Consider the following 21416-nt stretch of genomic DNA (forward strand, 5'->3'; position numbering starts at 1 on the left):
ATCACTTTTGCTCCACGAGGCTCTTTCGAGTTAAAGCACACATCCTTCGACGATCACTAACCTCGTCCAGGACCCTTCCGCACCAGTCAGGCCTCGAATCACAAAGCCGCGCAGACCAAGACGACCCAAGGTGCCACCTCGTCACATAACAAACCTTCATATACACCACGGCCCCCCACCGAAAAGACAGGGAGGGAAGAGGAAATAAAATACAAACCCGGAGAAAAAAACAAAAAACAAAAAGAAAATGTCACACCCAAGGGTAGAAGAAGTCTCGGACAGCGACGACAACAACTCGGACCCCTCCGAGGGTGACATTGACGAGTTTGACGATACCGACATCATCCAGCGCATCAACCCACAACAATCAAGACCGGCCACCACGCAGACCACCACCCTACCAAGCAGACCAGCAACAACACAACAACATCACCTCCCTCAACAGCAACACGTCAGCGACGCCTCCCAGTTCGCCGATTTCCAGTGCCTGTACCCGGTGTACTTTGACGCGACGCGGACGCGGGCCGAGGGGCGGCGCGTGAAGCGGTCCGAGGCGGTGCGGAACCCGCTGGCGCGCGAGATCGCCCAGGCCTGCGGCAACCTGCAGCTTCAGGCGCTGTTCGAGCCCACCAAGACGCACCCGCGCGACTGGGCGAACCCGGGCCGCGTCAAGGTCAAGGTTAAGGGTTCCGGGAGCCAGCACGTCAAGAACAAGCACCACCTATACCTGCTGGTCGCCAAGCATCTGCGCGAGAACCCGGCCACCGAAAACTGCCGCGCCCTTAGGTCCGTCGCCGTGCCAGGGTTGCAGATGCCCGAGGCCGGAAAGCCGTGGCCCAAGCCTGCGGTGCCGAGGGGTTGGAAGCTGGGCGAGCTGGTGCCGCACTACAGCCCCGCCGTCACCGGTGGTGGCGTCACCGAGAACTTTTTGCAGGACATGATGAAGGACATGCAGGGTCTGGGTGGACCTGGAGGCGCCGGCGACATGGCGAGCATGTTGGCTGCCGCAGCGGGGCAGGGAGCGGGCTCAAGTGGGAGTGGTCCTAGTGAGGACAAGAAGGCAAAGAAGAAGGGAAAGAAGTGAGATGGGCGGATAGGCCGCTGTCTTGTTGTGCTACTATCTGAACCAAGAAGAGATTTGTGATCATGTTTACAGAAGAAGCATCATAATGCAATGCCTCCCCAGTCTACTAAAACGGGTCCGGCTAACTCGCCGAGCCACAAAACTCCAGCTCACCTGGACAAATACAAACAATAAATAAGTAACAAGGGGGTATACCCATGTAAATGACAGGCGCAAAACAAATCATCTATATCCGAAACGCCACATAACGCTTCTCAAATGTCCGCAAGTCGGCCTTGCAGACCTTCCCACTCCCTCGACCCAACGATTTGGACATTCCCGGCGCCAGTCATGATCTTGCCGTCTGCGCCTGGAAGTCGAATCTGCAGCCTCGCCGCTGCTTTTCGAGCCGCCATGGCTGCCTCAGACGACTTGGGAGCAGCCGCAGCAGAAGGGGCTGACGATGCTACCAATTCCTGCACCAGCAACGTGTGTGATTTCTCCTTGACCGAGTCCTGCCAGCTGCGCCAGACTGCAAGGTCTTCGGCTTGTTTGGCCGCGTGATACCTCGCGGTCGACTTGATAGGTCTCCACGAGCCTAAGTTCTTCCCTACTGAGGCGTCGTTCTTTAGTGTAGACAGGTCGAACACAGTTGCCGAGCCGGCCATGCGCAGTAACTCTGCCAGCGCATCCTTGCCCTCGGCTGCAACAAGTGCCTTCCTCCTTTCTGAGATGGGTTGTTCGCGCTTGAGGGGCTCCGCAAGCCAGTCGTGCATGCCCTGCTCAGCCGTTCTGGCCCGTCTGTTGTCCTCACGGAGATACCGCACAGCAGATTGCAGCGCCTCGATCTCCTCCTTGAGCGCGTCCATCTGACGAGCCGTAGCAACTGCCCGTTCGTGCCCTACACCAGCACCCGCGTTGGCCCGCTGCCCAGCCACAGCGCCGCCGCGTGCCGCGTCGCTGGCCGCCTTCTTCCACTTGTCGCGGTCAGCCTCGAGTGCCTTGGCCTCGCGATCTTGCTTGACCAGGTCGTCCTCGCGCGACGCCACGACCTGCTTCAGCTGCTCCAGGTGCGCCTCGAGCTCGGCAATGCGCGACGTCTTGGTGTTTGCATCGCGCATGCGCGCCTCGAGCGTCTCGATCTTGACCTGCGCGGTGCTGAGACCTTCCTCGCGCATAGCCACCTGGCGACGCGCCTCGTTGTATTCTTCGCGCAGATGACGTATCTCCTCCTCGGCGTCGGCCGGGGCTGTCCGCTGCGCTTTGAGCTCCTGGGCCCGCACGATCCACGGGGCTTGTGGCTTTTCAAACTCTTGCGTCTGACCAAGGTCCATTGCCTGGCTGGCAAGATCGTTCATCTGTGTAGTGAGAACGCGTAGCTGAGCAAGATAAGCCGAGAAAAGATCCGACTCGCTCGTGCCCGTGACAGCCTGCACTGTCCTGTGAACCGTCGACTGAACTTCGATGTATGTGTAAGGCTCCTCCCGACCTTCCTGACTAAGTAGCATGTGGAGGTCAAGTCCGATTTGCCGGGCGAGCGAGGCGAGGCCGCGAGCAGCCGTTTCGGCCTGCTCAAAGGCCTCAGCCGAAGTCTCGGGCGACAGAGCAAGTGATCGTGCCCGCATATCCTCCAGTGCCCGCAATGTCTTTCCGGCGACCACTTTGGTGCTGCGTGTCTGGCTAATGAGAGTCTCGGCTTTGCGTGCAAAGTGCTGAGCCAGTTCGTCGTCCTCGCCAACTGGCGGAATGACGCGTTGCACCATGGCCCTGATGGCGTGGACCGTTGAGGCTGCCGACTCCAGATGACTCTGAACAAGCTGCGTTCGCATATGCACATCATCGGCGAAGGCCATCAGGTCCTCGTTAGCAGGGGCTATGTGGACCTCGCCCAGGTGTGTCATCAAGGCAAGGGAACGAGACAGCTCAGAGGCACATTTGCTCTCCTTGAGTTCGTCGCGGCGCAGGCCATCAATCCAGGCGTTGAGTGCCCTCTCTACTGGCTCTAGCTCGTACAAAGCACCCTCAAAGCGGGCGAAGCGCTCAAGAGAGCAGTGAGTGATGGCGTTGACAAAGCGGTCGCACATGGCCGTAACCCACGTCAGCTTATCGACGGCATCACAGCCAGCGAATACGTCGTCCTCGTGGCCTGGGTGCGGGTCCCTGTTGACGCGCTCCCGTATAAAGCCATTAAGCAGATTAGCCTTGAATGCTAGGCGACGGAACCTGAGAAGAGCCATGACAGAGTCCTTGTCGGCATCGTAGGTTTCTGGCAGGAACATCTTGACAATCTCCAGATGCTGTGCTGCTTCTTGCGCCTCCATGCGACGCAGCTCCAAGTCTATCGTCTTGACCTGGGCCTTGGACGCAGAAAGCTGAAGCTTCATGTTCAGGTCCATCATGGCACGAGACTTGCTGTTGAGCTGCTCTGACTCAGTCTCGTTGACAGCATTGGATGCTCTCATGTCCTCGAGATCTGTCTGCAAGCTCGTGACAAGTTCTCGGAAACGAGAGAGGGTGTACTCCATCTCCTCCATATTCTCCTCTTGCTGAGTAAACCTGCGCGCTTGCTCAGCAATCACAGCGTTCTTGAAGTCAATCTCCTCTTGCAGCTCGCGTTCGTGCTGGACATGGTTGGCTTCAAGCTCGTCGGCAATCTCCTTCAAGCTTTCGAGGTCTTCAACCTCAGCCTTGAGCTCTTCAATCTTCTCGGCCTGCGACATGTTTCTGTCTGTCAGATCCTCGATCATCTCCTCTGCGCCTAAAGCTGTCTCGAGTTGAGATCTGAGATCCTCAACCATGTTTTCCGACGTTGATAACTTTTCTTTGGTGGCCTCTAGCTGCGCTTGAACATCCCCAGCCTCCTTGAGGTCCCTTTCAAGACTTTTGATCTGGTCCTGCATTTCCTTCTCTTGTTGTTGTGACATATCCCTCAGCCGAATGAGGGCTTCTCTCATTCGTTCATTGTTTCTTTCCATCTGTAGCCAACCTGCACTGGAGCGGTCTTCCGGTGATATGCCCTTGTTAAACTCCTCGTTCTCCTCCCTGAGGATCTCGAGCTCAAGCTCGAGCTCTTCCAGTCTCATCTTGACGTCAGAAAGCTCCTGCTTGAGAACCTCGGCAGTTTCTTCGGCCATTTCCCGATCGAGGGTTGCCAGCTCCAATACCTGATCGTGCTCCATTTGCAGGTTTTCTACTGATTCAAACCTGGCCTCGGCCTCCTTTATTTGCTTGCGAAGCTCAGCAATCTCGGCTTGTTGAGGCTGAAGCTTTGCCTGAAGCTTCTGGATGATGGCATGGTACTTGTCACGTTCTCCCTGAACCAATTCGAGTTCCTTTATCTTTTCCCTATCTTCTGCCCTCTTTCTCTCCAAGATTGCCAGCTTTGAATTAAGATTTTCAATCTCTCGAGTCAACGCCGCCACGTTTGTGTTGGTCTGCCGGTTGGCTGCAGATGCAGGTGCCGGTGTTGGTGCAGTTGCGGTCGTTGAAGCAGCGGTACGCTTTTTGGCAGCAGCAGCAGCAGCTGGAGACGCCGTAAGCCGCTCCAGAGCAGCAGCTCTCGACCTGACGGGACTTGTGGGCTGCGGCGACAAAATCTCCAGCTCCCCCTTAGATGACGAAGAGTCTTCACTCGCCCGCTTATTGGCAGCCGTCCTACCAGGTGCTTGGCCTGCAGCTGCACCACCACGTGCTCCAACCGACGGGCGGGTTCCCAACGTGCGTGCTCCTCCTGCCATGGACGACCGGCCACTCAAGGTCCTCGTCGGAGCACCTGAAGCGCCAGAGGCGACTCTGCCAGAGGTTGATGACGGCCTTGATGTCCGAGATGCGGGTAGTGATGGCGGACCCATAGATGTTCGCGTCGCACTGGTTGCGGCGGCGGGCCGGGCAACCTTGGCCCCCATAGAGACTGCCCTGCCAGCGACGTTGGAAGGAGTGCCTGTCCGGGAGCTGGTTCCACTGGCTGGGGCTGTTGCGAGCTGCTTGGTCGGTGACTTTGTGGGAGACTGGAAGGGGTAAGAAACGTCAGATATCTGTGGTGGTCCTGTCCAGCCGTAGGAAGTTGGCAGCACTTACTCTTACAATGCTTGACGGCCTGGAAGTCTTAGGTACCGGGCTTGGACTCGGAGCATTCATGCTCATCCTTCGGGCGAGGTTCGGGTCACCACCGGTGCCACGTGCTGTCATTCCTCCACCGCCATTGAACATACTTGGCCTGCCGCCTGCTGGCTTTTTGGGCACTGGGGCTGTCGTCTTGGCCGGTTGTGGTGGTGGCTCAGGCGCATCATCAACAATGTAGACTGTGCTCGGGCGAACAAACATTCCATGGTTGCTGTCACAGTCAAAGTACCTCTCGCCCTGGACGCTACCGTCATTCTTGCCAGAGTCGTCGGGGAGCTCGACGCCTAACCAGTCACCCTGGGCGAAACCGGTGCGGCCGATAAAGCGGACAATGGCTGTTCGGCCATCGCTGAGCTCGACCGTCTGGCCGAGTGCCAGCACATTGGTCATGATGACAAGGTCGATTGAGGTGTGCCGTGGTCTGACATTTCGGTCGTCAAGGCGTCGTCGGTGAGATCCCTTGCAAGGTTGTTGGCCTTGCTTTCTCCCTTTTTAGGCTCGTAAAAACCGACAACTGGCTCTTAAAATAATGTTAGAGAGGCTGGACTATTGGTTTATTTTTGAGGTTTTTTTTCGGGTGGTGTGGTGTCGTCTACCTATTCACCGCGTCCGTCGCCCTTGCGTTGCCGATTCTATGTGGGAGGTTGTTTTCCAGTCTGTTGTAGAATCAACCTGCAAGCTCAATCCAACCGCGTCGATCGCGTCCTTCCGTCATTGGGTGAGTGGCCGTAAGGAGATGGTGGAGTGGAGCATAAGGGACCACCCGTGCACGAGCCAAGCCGACAGGGTGTGCCAGGTGTACCTTGCTTGACAAGTTGGAGTTTCTTCGTAATTAGTTGGTGTACTGTAGTAACATTGCTACCCTACACTATCCGTACACCTTCGATACTTCATAAAACCTTCAAGTTTATTTTGTTGGGATTATTGATATAGGACAGGTTTATTTGTGAGTTCGAAATCTATCACTCTTCTGTGACTCGTAACCAACCTGATTGTAATATTTCAGCAGTTTGTTTTCCCCATCCGAGCCTAGGTAACTGCTCTCATGTGAGAATTGTAAAAATTGGATCTGTTTGGACTACTTGACTATAAGTCTTCAGCTGCATTTTTCTTTCCCATGATACTGAAAGAAAAGAAAAAAGAAGAGAAAAAAAAAAAATACAGAGTTTAACGGAACAAAAGTGAATGAATAAATAAAAGGGAAGCAAAACAAACATCAATACTCTGAAAGAAAAAGAAAAAGAAAAAAAACCAGAAAGAGAAAAACTTGTCCAAAAATCCATGAATAAGAACAGCAAAATTGCTCCAATAAACCCATTTTCCAATACAAACTCCCCCCATACCCACTTCTTTCTGGTATCTTCCTAGTCAAGAACCGACAACCTTCTCCCAACCTACACTACTTTGTTTTCCCCGCCATACCTCAGAACCCCTGACGGAAGCTTCCGCCTCGCACCCACTCCATAATCTCAAAGCCAACCCGGCGCTCCATGGACTCGCTCAGGCGCGGCTGCATCTCGCCGGCCGGCGGGTCGACGCGCACAACGATGAGCCGCGGGCTCTTGACCTCGACGGCGCCAAACGCCCTGATGTCCTCGGCCTTGGACTTGCGGACGTAGACGACCAGGTCCGGGCCCACGATGCCGCGCCACAGCGTCGCCATCCACTGCCAGTGGTCGACGGGCGCGTACGCGTCCGTGATGCTCACCCGCGATGCGAACCAGTCCGAGATGTGCAGGCTGAAGCCGTCCGTAATCAGCGCCACCGGTGTCTTGTTGTCCCTGCCGCCACCGCTGCCGAGAGGCTTGGTCGTGACGAACCTGATCATCTCGTCCGACCTGCGGTGCCACTCCTGTATCTTGCCCAGGTAGGGCAGGAACGTGCTGAGGCCGCCCGGCTGCTGTGCCGTAGACTCGTCCGACGATGACTTTCGGCGTGAGACGCTGGGCGCGTCGCTCATCTCCGCGTCGGACTCGGCCACACTGTTTGCCGCCTCCAGCGCGTCTGATGCGTTGTCCTCGACGACAACGACGGCCGCCGACGCAGCTCTCTTTTCTCCCGCCCTTGGGGTCCGGTCGCCTCCGGGAGTGCTCGCGTCGCCGTCGTGGGGCTGCTCCTCCATGGCGTGATCACCAGCCGCCATGGCAGGGGGTTTGCCGTCCGACCAGGTCCTGACGACACACTCGCGAGACTCCTCCAGCACGCGCTGCATCACCCTGCCCACGGCCTCCATCAGGTCCGGGTGCGAGCCCTCAATGGCCATGACGGGCCCGCGCGTCTCCACAGCAGGGCTGCTGGGGCCGGGCGGTGCCAGCGGCGGGCTGATGCGCTCCAGGACCTGCAGCTTGTTGACGTAGGGGATGCTCATGACCATTGCCTCAACGCTGCGCGCCTCGATCTCGCGCTGGCTGATGGCGGTCGTCGTGGTCGTCGTCACCAGCGCAGGCGGGGCTGTTGAGGTCGATGGTTGACGTGCGTGATGGTGCTGCGACACGGGCAACTCCTGCGGTTTCTGCTGCAGTGAGGGTTGCGCCTGCTGGTGCTTCTGTGGCTCTGCGCGCGACTGGAGAGGTGGCAGGCGCAGTGACTCGTCAAATTTGGGCTGTGAGGCTGTCGGCCTACGGTCGGGACCGAACCCAAGTGACGGGCGAAGCGCCGTCGGTTGGGGAGGGGGAGGGGGGGCCATGGCCCCTCGGTACTGTTGCGGTTGGCTTTGTTGTCCTGGCGGCGGTGGGTATCCATTTTTATCCGCCGGATTACCATAACTTTGAGTCTGACGCAGGACTGCAGAAGGATGGCGATTCTGTTGTTCGTAACGGGTCCTAGCAGGTCCGGATGTGTATGGACTCTGCGGTTGCTGCTGCTGCTGCGGTGGCGGCGGGGATGGCATGGGATGGTGGTAGTAGCCACCATCGCTACCCAGCCGAGGCCTCTTGGACGGCGAGGACATAGCCTCCCGCTCGTCTCCAAAGAAGAGCCGAGCACCATGGTAAGTGTGTTCAGGGCCTGCTCGGCCTAGAGGTGGGTAAGTAGACTGGTTGCCGTGCGGACCGCCTGCCATTTTGTGAGACATTGCGACGGGCGTCGACACCGACGTGGGCAGCGACGGCGTGCTGGGCGTAGTGATAGACCTGCCCCCGCAGTTAGCACAGTGACTCGGATCGGCGCCTTCGCTCAGCGATGATGTACGAGCCGCGGATCCGGGCTTCCCGCCACGACGGGGCTGGAACTTGTAATTTGGGTAAAGTCGAGCGTGCTTGCGCTTGTCCTCTTCCGCGAGCCTCTTCCACGTCTCCTTGACCGACTCGGGCTCGTCGCGCCACTGGAAGCCGATGATCTTGGATATTTCTGGGTTGGGAAGGCAGGGGTTCTCGGCCAGGATTTTGGCTTGATGGTGGGTTCGGTAGAGGATAAAGGCTGCAGGAGGTAAGGTTGTCAGCTAATACTTCCATACAAGTTTGTGAAAGTCCAGGCTGGTAAGTCTAGGAATTATTTTTTATATCCTTTGATTTTACTACAAAGGATTATCGCTCTTCATTCATAAGAGTTGCTGTATGGGGGTTTCTTCATGAGCATGGAAACAAACGGGATACTATCATACAAGACTAGGCCTCAAATTCAAGCATTGAAGGCAACAAGGATCAAGGAGACGAGGGAAACGAAAGTGTGATATTAACAACAACAACAACAACAACAGCAACAGCAAGAACAAAAAAAAATCTACTCACCGTTCCGCGGCCTCCGAATCTTGGGAGCCGGCGTGCACAAACAGATATGTTCCCCTTTGGGGCTCCAGGTCTGGATCGGTTCGACGTGAGGTCGACTGCTCGAGCCACTGGTCGTATTTCTCTCGTCAAGGTCCAGAACCGACTGGCCACGTTTCCTCGAGGCTGCTGGATTGCCGAGCGTCGACGAGGGCGAGGGAGATTCTGGAGTGCTCCGATGCTGCGGGGACGATGACGAGGTGGACTCTTGGAAGCGGCCCGAAGACGGTGCAGCAGCTGCAGTCAGAGAGCCAGAGCGCTGGCCTGAGTTGTTGAGTGACCTGGCCGAGACGTAAAAATCAGAACCAGTGCCGTGGAGGCTGGCCGACCTCGTGAGCATGGCGTGGTGTGGGTGATTCTGAGTTGCAGGAGCGCCGGGTGTTGCGTCCGTGAGCGAGCGCAGGTGGCGCGAGGAAGGGGCTCGAATGATATCTGTCATAATACTTCCCCCTCTTTTTTCCCTTTCTTTTGCGAGACCAGCCCAGCTATGTGCTGAGCGGTGTGAAAGGAGTGTGATAATGACAGTACAGTAAGTATCCTGTGGTCAAGTAGGTAGGGTGGGCAATGGTGGCAAAAGGGGGTGGGGGAGAGGCAGGACAATGACCCTGCAGTTTAGAACCACTCAGGCAAACGGATCAGCGGACAAGAGAGAAGGATATGTCTGGAGAGTATCAGAAATACAAGACGGTGAAGGTTCAGGGGCGGGCGGATGCCAGGCGGCTGATCACGGCAAGGTTGTGTCCAACGTGAGCGGGGAGCTGCGGTATACTGTCACTTTTTTTTTCCTTGTTCGTTGGCGTTTGAGCAATGTGACAGATACGATACGGTGAGAACAGACAAGAGGAGGAATGGAGGAGAAAACAGGAACAAGAAGCACAAGTTGGAAATTCCGAGTTGAATGAGGTTGAGTTGGGAATTCTTAGTTGACCATTGACATGTTGACCAGAGGGCATCTCTTCTTCTGATTGTCTTCTTTGTCTTTGATGGTCATCGAGATGTTCGTTTTCCGAGCAAAAGAAGACACCAAGCATCAATAGCTATAGTGATAGACAGAAGATCATTGACAGAATGTCCGTTTTCGCCTTCCTTGTTCTCTGTCAGTTCTAGGGGTACAGTGCTTAGTCTGGGGTTGCGTAGGTGCCCGTCTTCTTTGTCGTGTCGTGATGTCAGCAGAGAGGCGTGGGTGGGGATGGACAGGAAGTAGGACTGCATACATTACGGCATTAACAGATGCTTTCAGTTGAAATGAATGAATAAATGGGAATAGGCTTGCTCGCGTCACTATTGCTCGCCTCGCCGAGAATGAAGTGGCATACATCAAAAAGTGTGCAAAGAGTGGCCGCATCCTCTGTACACCTGTCTCGGGAATGTAATGGATCTTGAGCCGTTGCCAAGTCCATACCTTTTATCTCTTGCTTTGTCTCCCGATACAGGAGCGTTTGCTGTTCGCGGACTTGTTGAGCACCGGAGGCTTACTCCAGGGCCAAGTCCGTCTCGGATATACTATAGACTTGTTCTCATCATTTTTTATGCTCCCTCTCCTTTTTTTTTTTTTTTTTTTTTTTTCATCTCAGATCACCTTTCGATTTCTCAACTTTGACAAAGTGACAAGTAAAATCGCAATGTGCACAATTTAATCAAGCCTGTCCATTGGGGTTTTTGAGCCCTTGCCTCCCTCCCTTCCCCGATCGTGGCCATGAGCCTTTGGAATGTACGCTGCGGATTTTCTGTTTCCCTTCCTCTCCTTTCTTGGGAGGCTGGAATGCATGGCACTGCCTACAAACAAAGACAATGTCAAGTCCAGAGTCGTAACCAAAAATGCAACCATTCGCAAGGCCGTTGAGATAAAATACGTTTCCGTTGTTGTGGACAAAAAGATCAGCCAAATTCCCCCATTTGCCGTTGAACGTTGGAAGTAAGTCTCCGACTGGCTGCCGTCGTTCAGAGACAATTGGGGTACCACAATGCAAACAGCCAACCGTCACAATTTCCCAATCCGGAATAGAAGGACTGAGACTTGCCATATCACTGATCGCGCCCAATCCAACAAAGAAAGCCTGCTTTCCAACACGCATAGATACCTAAGGTACCTACCTACCTAGGCACCTAGGTAAGGTAGGTGGGCAACTTTTTCTTCTTCTTTTTCTTGACTGCTCGCCTTGCATTTGCTCTTTCTAAAATTGTCTTTTTTTTTCTCCCCCTTTGTTCATCATTAAATGGGGCCGATATTCTCGTTTGACTCTATTTCCTTTCTCCCTGTCTCACGTCCTGGACAATGGGAAATTGGCCTTCCGTCTGGTTCCGTTTGTTCTCCAATTTGCGCCTAAGCTAGAAATGAAATCAATGCTCAGGAATTCGCCCAAATATCCATTACGCATCAGACAAAGGTACATAGAATCATGCTAGTAATTACACACAGGCTTTGTTCCCCCCGAAAACCTCTCCTCGTCGATATGATCTTCCAGTTCATACGATGAATCCACTGGCGGTGTCTCCACTAGCAAGTAACGAGGCGCTGCGTCGTGCATCGAGGAACAAATCCTCGCACTCTGCAACGTCCTTGACATCGATTTCCTTGCGACCATTGACACGCGCAAGAATGCTGTTTTAGAAAATCTGGTTAGCGTCTGCTCCAACATTTTTTTTTTTTTTTGTCGTGTAATGCATCATCCATATTAGTCGGTGATTACATACCTCGACGGATACAATAGCTGCAAGCAATATCTCAGGCTGATCCGCACGCCGTGCTCTGCAATCTTTTCAATGGCTGCTTCCGAGATTGCAACACCCTCGGTGTTGGCTCTGAGCTTGACAATGCGCTTGATCTCTTCGGCATCGTACGGTGTTGTTGGGATGATAAGGAGACGGGCAAGGAAGTCGGGCGGGACTCCGTGAGCTGCCACCAGGTCGTCAGTTCCACGAATCTTTGTCATGCCGCGGTTTGATGCCAGCACGACTATTGGAGAAATGGGTGACTCCAGTGCCCTATTTAAGTAGGTGAAACACTCAATGTCGAGCATGTGCGCCTATATCAGTAGGGAAGTGTCAGTGATACTTGCAGTGAGATGGCGTTTGCTTGTGGGGTACCAACCTCATCGATAAACAAGACACCAGGCACAAGCTCAGCAACACCCTGGTCGATGTACTTGCTCACGACTTTGTTGATCTCGCCTCGCAGCTTGTCGGTGATCTCAGTCATCTTGGGCTTCATGAGTTGGCCCATCATTGACATGATGTCTTGACCACCCTGTGGCCGCGCGTTGGCGACATCCAGGTCATGCAGGGTCACGTCTTGAACAATCTCCTTCTTCTTATGCACCTCGCCCTTCGGTATGGGGACGTACTCCTCCGCTTCGAGATCAAACTCGGTCGCGTAAGCATCAGACCTGCCAACCCGTTTGCAGGCGCCCGTGTTGGCCTCGATGTATATGACATCACCAACAGTGACGCGCTCCTTCTGGATCGCCTCGTATATGCTCGGGTCGAGCCTCAGCTTCTTCTGACCCTTTGCACTCTTGAGACCAATCAGCAGGGTGCTGATGGTCTTGCCGTAGCCACCCAGAGGGTTCTCGGCCTCCTCAGGCGTGAGCTCCGTGACCTCGCCCTCGTACACCTCCTTTGTCTCGCGAACCTTGAGACCGATCGCCCGGCGGAAGTTCTCCATCAAAACCTCCGTCTTCTTCACCTCAGTTGAGTAGATTTCGCTGCCAACTATCGGGCAGAAAGGTATCTTTGTGCCAAGCTCCTGGCTGATGGCGAGTGCGAGCGCAGTCTTGCCAGTACCGGGGCCACCAGCCAGCAAGACTGCCCGGCCCGCCATCTTATGCGATCGAATCAGGTCAACAACGACGCCACATGCCTGGCCGTAGGTTAGTGATATTGTTAGCTCGTCCGTGTTCCCAAGTCAAGGATGTCAAGATATTGAACTAGCAGAGCTGCAGGGATAAAAACCAACCTCGCGCGCAGTCTGTTGGCCGACAAAGCCAGAGCCCTGCTTGTCTGCTGTGCCATCCGATCTTAACCCAAGGCCCTTGATGTGAGTGTGTGCCGCTGTGCGGTTCTCGCGGCTGTTGCCCTTGACTTCGCTGATCTGCACCATCGTGAAAGTTTGGCGGCGACGCGGCGCCTTGTTTGGAGGGGGTTTGGGATATTTTCGATTATGCTATCAGTCAATTGAGATGAAAACTGAGGCAGATTACGAATCGATGAATATTTCGTTGTCAATGTCGTCTTGTTCTCGTGGATTTACTTGTTGATTGCCGCAAATTACAAAAGCTGGGGATCTTCAAGCTGTCGCGCGCGTGGAGTCCCACTCCAAAATTCACTTGACAATGGAACCGTTGCGATTTACAGAAAAGTCGGGACGCGACGTAATCCCAGCTCGTGATCACGTGGTTTCCATTTTCACCAGGTACTATCAACATCTGTTTTTCCCCCTCGTTTCGTGGAAGCTCGTTTGCCTTTATACATCCATATTTTTGGTTTTCCAAGGTAATGCTTAAAAAATCAGGCCTCGATTCATTGACCAAATATTAGCCCAGAGCATACCAGAAATTTTTACAGCAGTATCTACGTATTAACATGCTCTCATTTAGATATCCAACCCATTTGAAGATGTTTTATGGCGGACTTCAGAAAATAGACAAACAAAACAAAATGAATCTTGATATATTATATCATTCTAGACAAGAAAAGCCGTCTACTAACACTCAGCCTTTGGCTGCACCCACTACCTAATTTGACTGACGGACTGTAACATCCTACTCATCGTCCTCACTATCAGCCCGCTCATCCTCATCTAGCAGATGGACTACCTCGGCATCACTGCCATCCAACACGAGTGCAGCCTCAATATCATCTGCTCTGTTCTCCGGGATGGCCTCCTTCTTTGACAGCGCGGCCCACATAGCGCTACCTATGATCAGGCCGCAACCCACGACACTCAGCACGCCCATCTCGATCCCAAACACCCACTTGTCGAACGCGGAGGCAAACAGCATCCCCGTGTAGACCATGGCGGTCGCCCTGTTGGACTTTTCTCCACTGCCCAGGCTAGCAGTGAGTAGGAACTGCGTCAAGAACCCGCATATGCACACCGTGGTCAGCAGGAACCACTGCCATGCTCCTTGTGGCAGCTCAAAGTGCAGGTCAGGCTGCCCGATGTTGAGGATCGGCGCAAGGATAAGCACGGTGGCACACACTACCGTGCAAAAGACGGAGAAGTAGTTGACTGACACGAGAGGGTGCGCGCGGGTTCCGATGTGCCGGATGCTCAAGAAGGCACCCGCGGTTCCTATAACGCCGACTAGGGCGGCTGCAATGGCACCTATACGCTGTGCAGGTGTGATTTCATCCTCCTCCCCATAACCTCCGCCAGTTGCACTCGTTTCGGCTGTCGAACTGTCCTCGACAGGCCCCAGCAGTGCAGCCGGTCTGGCGATGAGCACGACGCCGATCAAGGCGATGAAGGACGCAATCTGCTCCTTTCGGGTAAAAGGCTCGTGGATCACGAGGTGACATAGATAGCCAGTTACGCACGGCACCAGGAACGTGATGACGGTGGCCTCGGCGAGAGGTAGATACATGATGGAATACCACATGCCGTATATTCCAAAGAAGCCCGTCACGCCGCGCGCCAACAGCAGCCACCTGACGCCAGGCTTGCCGAAAGGGGCGTCTGGTGTTTTGGCCCACCACATGTACAGGTTGGCGAAGATGACGGTTATGCACATTCGCACGAAGAGCAGCTGTGTCGGGTGCATCGCTCCCTCCTCTTCGTGCTCCAGGATCCGCGCGCACATGTTCATTGAGACACCGAAGAATTGGGCCAGGAGCATCAGCAAGACGGCCCGGTGACTTAGCCATGTGCTGTGCAGGGCGGATACGACCCGTCCCGTCCATGTGGATGGACCAGGTTGTCGGGGCCTGGATCCCGAGACGGTGCTTCGAGACCGTGGACGGGAGGGTCGCACGAACTCGGAAAAGGGGCTGAGGGAGAGCTGCCGCAGCTGCTCTTGATCTAGTGAATCTGGATCCCTTTGGTCTTGGTAATCCACCTTCCGACCCCTGGTTACAAGCCTCGGATCTTGAGTGTCCAGACTGCTTTGGCTGGTCTCCATGTGGTTGGACCCTGCTTTGGCCTGGCTACTGTTGGTTTGATCTTCCGGAGGCGCCATGATAGCAAGGTCAAAATCAAGATCAAAACAGAAGAGGTAGAGATAGTAGGGTCTGGTTGGTCATGTAAAATTTAAGCACATATGAATTCGTGTACCAAGGTAATCAACACATAGTTCGTCATCTAAATAAGAGTGACTTTATGAGCAGGGAAGAGTAAATTTCCAACCCCAATAGTATTTACTATGCAATATAGTCGAATAAAATGGAACCTTGAGCAGATGTTTGTTAAGGAGAGCCAAGGCCTAAAGATATTTTTTATGTCTCGCCACGGTAGCGAGGGGAACAGGAAAAAACAGAAAAGAAAAAAAGGAGACGGTCTGCTCATGGAGAGGGATGGCGAATAATACCCTCTTCCGCACACCTTGCATGCCTTGGCCAAAACGCAGACTTTACTCCAACTCACATGTTAGCCAGGTCGGGGTTTAGTTCGGCGACGCTTCGCGCGCAAAGTCTGGCAAACAAGAGAGAGAGAGTGTGTGTGTGTCTCTCTCTCTCTCTCAAATGCAGGGCGATGATTCACCTACTTTTTGATTTTTGATTTTTTTTTTTTTTATCTTCCGCTTCCCCAATACTGTCAGATGCACAGTAACTGGCCCGAGACTAGCTTCGCTTAATCACCTCCGTTCCGGGGTGGCGTGGCCTGGTAAGCTCGGCCAACGGGGTGTTGTGGTTGGCTCCAAGGCTCCAACAACCTCTTGTCTGCTGGACTGGGCTGCTCCATGCCCCGCCCGTGATGTGTGTGTGGGGGGCCGATCTCGCAACGGACCTGGCTGGCACTATGTTAGCGCCGGCGGCCCCCTCATTGCTCCGTTGCAGAACGGCGGAATGCAAAGCTATCGTCTCTGCTTCCCCTGCGTCTAGAGATAAGAGGAAAAGAGAGTATAGCCTAAAAGTACATAGAAAAAGTAAATGTTGGATTGATGGCAGATGGGTGAAGGGATAGCCTGGTGCGCAAGTTGGGCTAGTGTATCTGCAAAGCATAAAGGTTCAAGGAACCCGAGCTTAGAGTTCCTATCCGTGCATATGTCAACAAGGTATACTTTGAATATATCCATGCGCTGTTCGATTGGTGTCTAGCCTGACTTGCATCTCTGTATCTTAGGTAAGACGGCAGTAGTAACATTGGCAATGTAGGTAGCTAGTTGCTGGTTCTTTGAAGATCAAGCACATACATAGCACTAAAAGTACGACATACTTTTGGCAAAAGAAAGAAAATTGTGGTACTACTCAGGCTAGAAATGTCCCGCCCGTATGCTATGACCGTAACCCAGGTCTCTGAACTAATTAGGCCTAAAATCATGACCCATGACCTGAACGCCTCGCTATGCAAACCCAAACACGAATAATAAAAGAACAACGCCAAACAAGCGTACCGGAACCGGGCCGACGAAAAAAAAAAAAAAAAAAAAAAAAAAAAAAAAAAAAGCCCTAAACCAGAACTGACCGAATTGAGAAATGTGACGCCTGTGAGCGGATGCTTGGAAAAAAGAAGTATGGTGGTTGCGTCCAAACGTCACTGCGTGAAACCGATCCTGGAAAACGACCACAACATCACTTCGTGCGGCGCCTCTAGCGCTTCTTCCCAACAGTCTCCGGCTCGTCCAGGATGTCGTCGTCGCCCTCTCCAAGCTCCTCCTCCTCCTGCACCGCCGCGATCTTGCGCTTCTTGCCGCCGCGACCCGTCGTCGTGTTGGCGTCGGTCTCCCCCGCGAGCTGCTTCGCCTCCTTGAGCAGAGAGTCATCGTCTATCCCCGGCATCTTCCGCGCCTCGGTAACCTGCTTCTTGAGCTCAAACATCTCCTGGACCTTGCCCAAGTGCAACGGGTTGCGACGAAAGGCGAACTCAAAGTCCTGGTACTTGACCTTTTGGCGGCCCGAGTACTGCGCCACGCGCGTCGCCTCGAACGAGAGGCCCTGGATGAACTCGGTCGCTATCTCATCCATGACTTTGATCGTTTCGGGGAGTGGTTGTCGCACATCGCCGCAGCCGTAGAGTAGGGAAGATACTGCGATGGTGGGTAAGGTATATTATGTGAGCTCCGTGTTCGATATGTCATTTTCGTATCGCCCTGGTGAGATGAATGTCATCGGTGGCTCTTACACTCGGCATTGCCAAAGTTCATCTTCCCGACATTTTTGCCGGCGCGTGCTCTTGGCTCCATCTTGAACTCGAATCTGCAAGCTAGCGTCGAGGCTCGCAGTCGGTCGCTGACGTTGAAGATATGCCCGTGAGTCGGTTGATGAATTAGCACGAAGGTCCGGAGGTATGTCGGATTATCCGTACGTAAAGCAGAGGGAAGATTGGTAAATCAGTATTTATGTCGCCAAAAAAAAAAGTTTGAACTTTCATGACGTCGGAATCAATTACTGCGCAGTTGTAGAATCGCGGGCGTCGCGGCGGCTCAAGTCTCAGTGGGGCGTGAACCCGGATGACCCCACAATGTGCGCGGATGCGTAGATGTACCATCCACCTAATCTAGAGTATGATGGTACCTAACTCCGGCTCCAACGTCGTTAGTCCCAACAGCTTGCTGGCCTGTGCTCCATTTTGATGACAACAGCTTTGTTCAAGTCGCAACCACCAAGTAAACCAGCCTGCGCCGACGATAGATTACACCACCCCGACAGCTCTACCGACCTCGACAACAAGCTGAGACGACCCTGTATTGAGCTGCGGCTATTTCTCTCCAGTCTGGTGCACGACCCCGCGCCACAGTCCTCAACGAACGTCGCCTGCCATGGTCAGTCCCCTGGCCCAGTGAACGGGGTACTACTATCTCGAAAGATACATATGCTAACGAGCTTGTGCTATATAATAATAATGCGCACTTCAGGCCGCCCTATTCAACTTTCAATCACTTCTACTCGTGATTCTTCTCCTTATATGCACCAGCACATATGTTCACGCTATATTCCCGGCCTTGCTGGACAACAGAAAAGAAGGGTGAGCTTGGAAAACAAGGCTATATCTACGCATCCATATATCTATATGGATGATGAGACTGCGTAGGCTTGGCTGACTTACTGTCGGACACAGGTTCATGGGCATATTCTGGAAATTTGCGAGAGTAGGGGAACGGCTAAGCCCTTACATCAGTATATGTTGTTTCGTTATGGCGGTCAGACTTGCCCTTCCCTTCTCCATATACGGCATGTTGCCCGGGGCTTCATCTGTGTGCTGACACCACCTAACCAATCTACCAGATCTTTGAAGTGATTGGCAACTAAGCGCGGTCGAATATATGATTGGCTTTCTTATTCAGCACCTCTTGGGTTTGAGATGTTCAGGTGTTCCGGAGTTCTATGGTTCGGGTGCTTTATCATGAGCTATTTCGCGAGTGGGCTGTTCCCTTGACAGCCGAATCAGCCGGCACGGTGCCGTCCTAAATTTCTGTGAGCTACTCAGAGTGTTCAGTTAAAACTGCCGGCTGGGGGAAAAAGTATACGGGTACAGTGGACAATGCAACATCTGGTTTACTATTTTAGGTCGCAACGACACTTCGTCTTGGACTTTCCACCAGGCTGGCGGAAGATGTGACCAGAGCGGCTATGCCTATATCCCAGAGTCTAGGCATCTTTCACTTTTTGCAGCCCTGTGAGCCACCATCACCGCGGTAATGGGAAGGTTTAGAGCGGAGGGCACATGCATTTGGCTGAGTGGAGGATCTCGCGGCAGACTGGGCGTACAGTACACCAAGTGATAGCTTGGTTGGGAACGGGTCTCGCATTGGCACGCCTGTATGTCCAAATCGGGCACAAAGGAACTGAAAGAGGACACTGGCATGGTACCTGACGTCTCCCAAACCATCCTCGCTCCAACTTGAGGGGAACTGAGGTCATTTGGGCAATGTGACTTGTGATGGTCTATAAGCTGACAGATGGGGGTATATGTGTGACTAATGCAACGATAAATGTCTATATCGGGCCTCATTGTTTTATTTAAATGTAGAAAATATTCTCGTGACTTTCTAATGTTGTAAGAGACTGGCTATTCATGCTCTTCCCATCAGTCTACTCGTGGCTGTGAAGTAGTTCTCGTTCTCCCCTAGAGATTTCTCACCCGGCGCTCCAAGATTGACTCGGATACGCCAGGTTACACGATACAGCACTATTCAGTGCCAGCAATATATACAATGCAATGGGTGTGTTAGGACATCGATGGCATGGGTATTACACATGGCAACCGATTTGAGGTTTGCAAAGCCATACTCCCATTAGCACGTATACGGTAGCCCTCTTTTCTCTCCCGAGACCACGAATCTTAGATAGTACCACGCGCCCCCCCAGAGACAATTGTCACTGCTGTGTATCTTGCACAAACTGGCATTGAGAACCCACGCCCGAGGATGACTTGCTGTTGAACTCCTTGAAACAAATATGTTGGATAAGGCCTGCACCCCCTCCACTCCCATCGGCCCATGGGACGGGCATTACTACGTAGACATCACGTTTCCGGGTGTGAAAACAAGCCCAGATTCTTCATCCGCAAGCGGTAGAGCTTACTTGGCCTAACTGTAGACGTTCGGCGATTCATTTGCAGTGTGGCCAAGCAAAGCAGCGCAAGGAATGCACAGACGGGAACAAAACCCAAGTCAAATGCGACGTTGTCACTTTTAGCGCGGTAAGATTCGCTTTTTTTTTTTTTTCTTTTTTCCGCAAGGGAGGCAAAAAAGAAGCGAAAAAGGTGAGGGCCTGGTCTACGGAGGGCCCATTGCGGCGATTTGTGTGTTTGCCATGACATGGGGAGCCGACCAGCTAGGGCGCAGATCGTGAGTTGGTTTGAAAAGTCTTTCAAACCCCCTGGTGGACCATGAAGACCAGACGGGCGGTGCTCTTGGCCGTGGTGCTGGCAAAGAAAAAAAAAAGGGGGCTAAATATCAAAACCATCAGGACCAGCAAAAGACATCCAAAAGACAAAACATTGAAAATAATCATGGCTCTGGTGGATCGGGTCAGATATTAGACCAGAAGGAATGATATATGCATGGTTCGACACTTGTCTGTAAGATAATCAGAAGCGATATGCGTGTTTGCCTCGAACCACCTAGTCAAGAGCAGACAGGTTGGATCAGACGAAACGAGTGCAGTTTTTTTCTTCTTTTTTTTTTTCGTCTCCTTCCCTCCCTCTCCTACGTTGCTTTTGACCAGGGCGACAGATATTCATAGCAACGTAGTACTGTAGTATATCTTAAGTCTTGGCACTATAAGGGAGTCGGCGAATGGATCCGCCCTCAAATCACCACCACCACAAAAAGACCGTTCGTTACCTTGGCCCCATGTCAATTATACTTGTTACTGCGCAGCAATACAGTCGCAGACACCAGTCGTGCTTGGGTTTCAATATTGACCAATACAGAATGAGAAGCCCCACTGCTTTGTAAGTGAATTGTTGCTAGCGAGCGATAGGTACCTAGGTGGATGTCTGCGATTATGTTTGAAACAAACCATCGGAATGACTGTGGAAACGGTTGCATGATACCTTCCTTGTTGATGTTCGATCCAACTTTTTATTTATTTTTATTTTGTTTTGTCGCCATCCAAAATTGGGAAGTTGAAAGGGGGAGGAGAAGCTTGAATAATTTGGTTTTGTCTTGGTACCAACCGATCAAGTTTCGCAGGCATACTGTGCGTTTGGCTGCATCAAATCTGGAAATCCAAGGAAAACCCCTTTTGCTTGTCTCTTTGCCGTACCACTTTGTGGGAAACAAAAAAAAAAAGTCTTGCGGCGCAACGCGGCAAGAGTCGAACGTCGATCCATCAATATGCTCCCGATTTGTCTGAGATATATGCCAAGGAGCTGCAAGCGGATAAAAAAAAGACAAAAGAAAGGAAAGAAAAAAAAAAGCGATTCGAACTCCGCTTCATCTACGAAGCGTGGGTACCATAGTACCTACCGTACCGTACATTGCGTCGCAAGCAGTGCAACGCTGCAGTGGCGCAACTTCCATCTATATCCAAAACAGATGATGCTGAATTTGTGCCGAACACGCGACTCGAGGGCTGTGTCGGTCTTTATGCTTCTCTTTTCTTGTGTTTCTTGTCTTCTCTTTCTTTTTCCTTTTATTATTTCAATGCTGTTTCGGCGAAAATAAACCAGCATTTGATCTCTGATAGTTTTATTTTAGTCAATAAAAAAAGATCAGTCCAAAAACGTTTGGTAAGCTCGATCATCACAAAGGATGGGTTCTTTCTTTCGGCCAAACTTTGCATCAAAAAATAAGAGATCTAATCCGATTGTGAACTGCAGGCCGTTGGAAAAAAAAAAAAAAAAAAGAGAAGCACCAAAAAAC

General features: G+C 52.7%; 8 protein-coding genes across 8 annotated transcripts; 2 read left to right on the top strand and 6 right to left on the bottom strand.

Annotated features, from left to right (window-relative positions):
• Positions 1 to 247: 247 nt before the first annotated feature.
• PgNI_06967 (uncharacterized protein) lies at positions 248 to 1084 on the top strand (the record flags this gene model as incomplete). The annotated part of the gene is made up of 1 exon (XM_031126985.1): positions 248 to 1084. One exon carries the CDS (start codon positions 248 to 250, stop codon positions 1082 to 1084), a length of 837 nt encoding a protein of 278 aa, XP_030981564.1.
• Positions 722 to 996, bottom strand: PgNI_06968 (uncharacterized protein; the record flags this gene model as incomplete). The annotated part of the gene is made up of 2 exons (XM_031126986.1): positions 722 to 924; positions 969 to 996. 2 exons carry the CDS (start codon positions 994 to 996, stop codon positions 722 to 724), a joined length of 231 nt encoding a protein of 76 aa, XP_030981557.1.
• A 254-nt stretch (positions 1085 to 1338) lies between the features above and the next one.
• PgNI_06969 (uncharacterized protein) lies at positions 1339 to 5721 on the bottom strand (the record flags this gene model as incomplete). The annotated part of the gene is made up of 2 exons (XM_031126987.1): positions 5141 to 5721; positions 1339 to 5070 (listed from the first exon to the last, which is right to left on the bottom strand). Exons 1-2 carry the CDS (start codon positions 5573 to 5575, stop codon positions 1339 to 1341), a joined length of 4167 nt encoding a protein of 1388 aa, XP_030981558.1. The 5' UTR covers positions 5576 to 5721.
• An 887-nt stretch (positions 5722 to 6608) lies between these two features.
• Positions 6609 to 9289, bottom strand: PgNI_06970 (uncharacterized protein; the record flags this gene model as incomplete). The annotated part of the gene is made up of 2 exons (XM_031126988.1): positions 6609 to 8602; positions 8914 to 9289. 2 exons carry the CDS (start codon positions 9287 to 9289, stop codon positions 6609 to 6611), a joined length of 2370 nt encoding a protein of 789 aa, XP_030980973.1.
• A 1581-nt stretch (positions 9290 to 10870) lies between these two features.
• PgNI_06971 (uncharacterized protein) lies at positions 10871 to 13262 on the bottom strand. The gene is made up of 4 exons (XM_031126989.1): positions 12905 to 13262; positions 12041 to 12808; positions 11644 to 11975; positions 10871 to 11551 (listed from the first exon to the last, which is right to left on the bottom strand). The coding sequence occupies exons 1-4, from the start codon at positions 13046 to 13048 to the stop codon at positions 11416 to 11418; spliced, it is 1380 nt and encodes a 459-aa protein (XP_030980972.1). The 5' UTR covers positions 13049 to 13262; the 3' UTR covers positions 10871 to 11415.
• A 447-nt stretch (positions 13263 to 13709) lies between these two features.
• Positions 13710 to 15125, bottom strand: PgNI_06972 (uncharacterized protein; the record flags this gene model as incomplete). The annotated part of the gene is made up of 1 exon (XM_031126990.1): positions 13710 to 15125. The coding sequence occupies one exon, from the start codon at positions 15123 to 15125 to the stop codon at positions 13710 to 13712; it is 1416 nt and encodes a 471-aa protein (XP_030980975.1).
• Positions 15126 to 16515: 1390 nt separating this feature from the next.
• On the bottom strand, positions 16516 to 17430 carry PgNI_06973 (uncharacterized protein). The gene is made up of 2 exons (XM_031126991.1): positions 17228 to 17430; positions 16516 to 17132 (listed from the first exon to the last, which is right to left on the bottom strand). Exons 1-2 carry the CDS (start codon positions 17286 to 17288, stop codon positions 16696 to 16698), a joined length of 498 nt encoding a protein of 165 aa, XP_030980974.1. The 5' UTR covers positions 17289 to 17430; the 3' UTR covers positions 16516 to 16695.
• Positions 17431 to 17947: 517 nt separating this feature from the next.
• Positions 17948 to 19036, top strand: PgNI_06974 (uncharacterized protein; the record flags this gene model as incomplete). Its single annotated transcript, XM_031126992.1, has 3 exons — positions 17948 to 18132; positions 18164 to 18299; positions 18331 to 19036. The coding sequence occupies 3 exons, from the start codon at positions 17948 to 17950 to the stop codon at positions 18352 to 18354; spliced, it is 345 nt and encodes a 114-aa protein (XP_030980977.1). The 3' UTR covers positions 18355 to 19036.
• Positions 19037 to 21416: the final 2380 nt, after the last annotated feature.

The sequence above is a fragment of the Pyricularia grisea genome (genome assembly GCF_004355905.1).
Source record: "Pyricularia grisea strain NI907 chromosome Unknown Pyricularia_grisea_NI907_Scaffold_4, whole genome shotgun sequence".
Taxonomy (NCBI): domain Eukaryota; kingdom Fungi; phylum Ascomycota; class Sordariomycetes; order Magnaporthales; family Pyriculariaceae; genus Pyricularia; species Pyricularia grisea.

What these genes read in the sequence shown, in the direction of transcription:
- PgNI_06971 (XM_031126989.1), bottom strand. Translation starts at nt 13,048, where the DNA reads ATGGTGCAGATCAGCGAAGTCAAGGGCAACAGCCGCGAGAACCGCACA. An exon ending in GCCAACAGACTGCGCGCGAG is followed by an intron (nt 12,809 to 12,904) that starts GTTGGTTTTTAT and finishes ACCTACGGCCAG; the next exon opens with GCATGTGGCGTCGTTGTTGA. An exon ending in GTGTCTTGTTTATCGATGAG is followed by an intron (nt 11,976 to 12,040) that starts GTTGGTACCCCA and finishes CTACTGATATAG; the next exon opens with GCGCACATGCTCGACATTGA.
- PgNI_06973 (XM_031126991.1), bottom strand. Translation starts at nt 17,288, where the DNA reads ATGGAGCCAAGAGCACGCGCCGGCAAAAATGTCGGGAAGATGAACTTT. An exon ending in GAACTTTGGCAATGCCGAGT is followed by an intron (nt 17,133 to 17,227) that starts GTAAGAGCCACC and finishes CCACCATCGCAG; the next exon opens with TATCTTCCCTACTCTACGGC.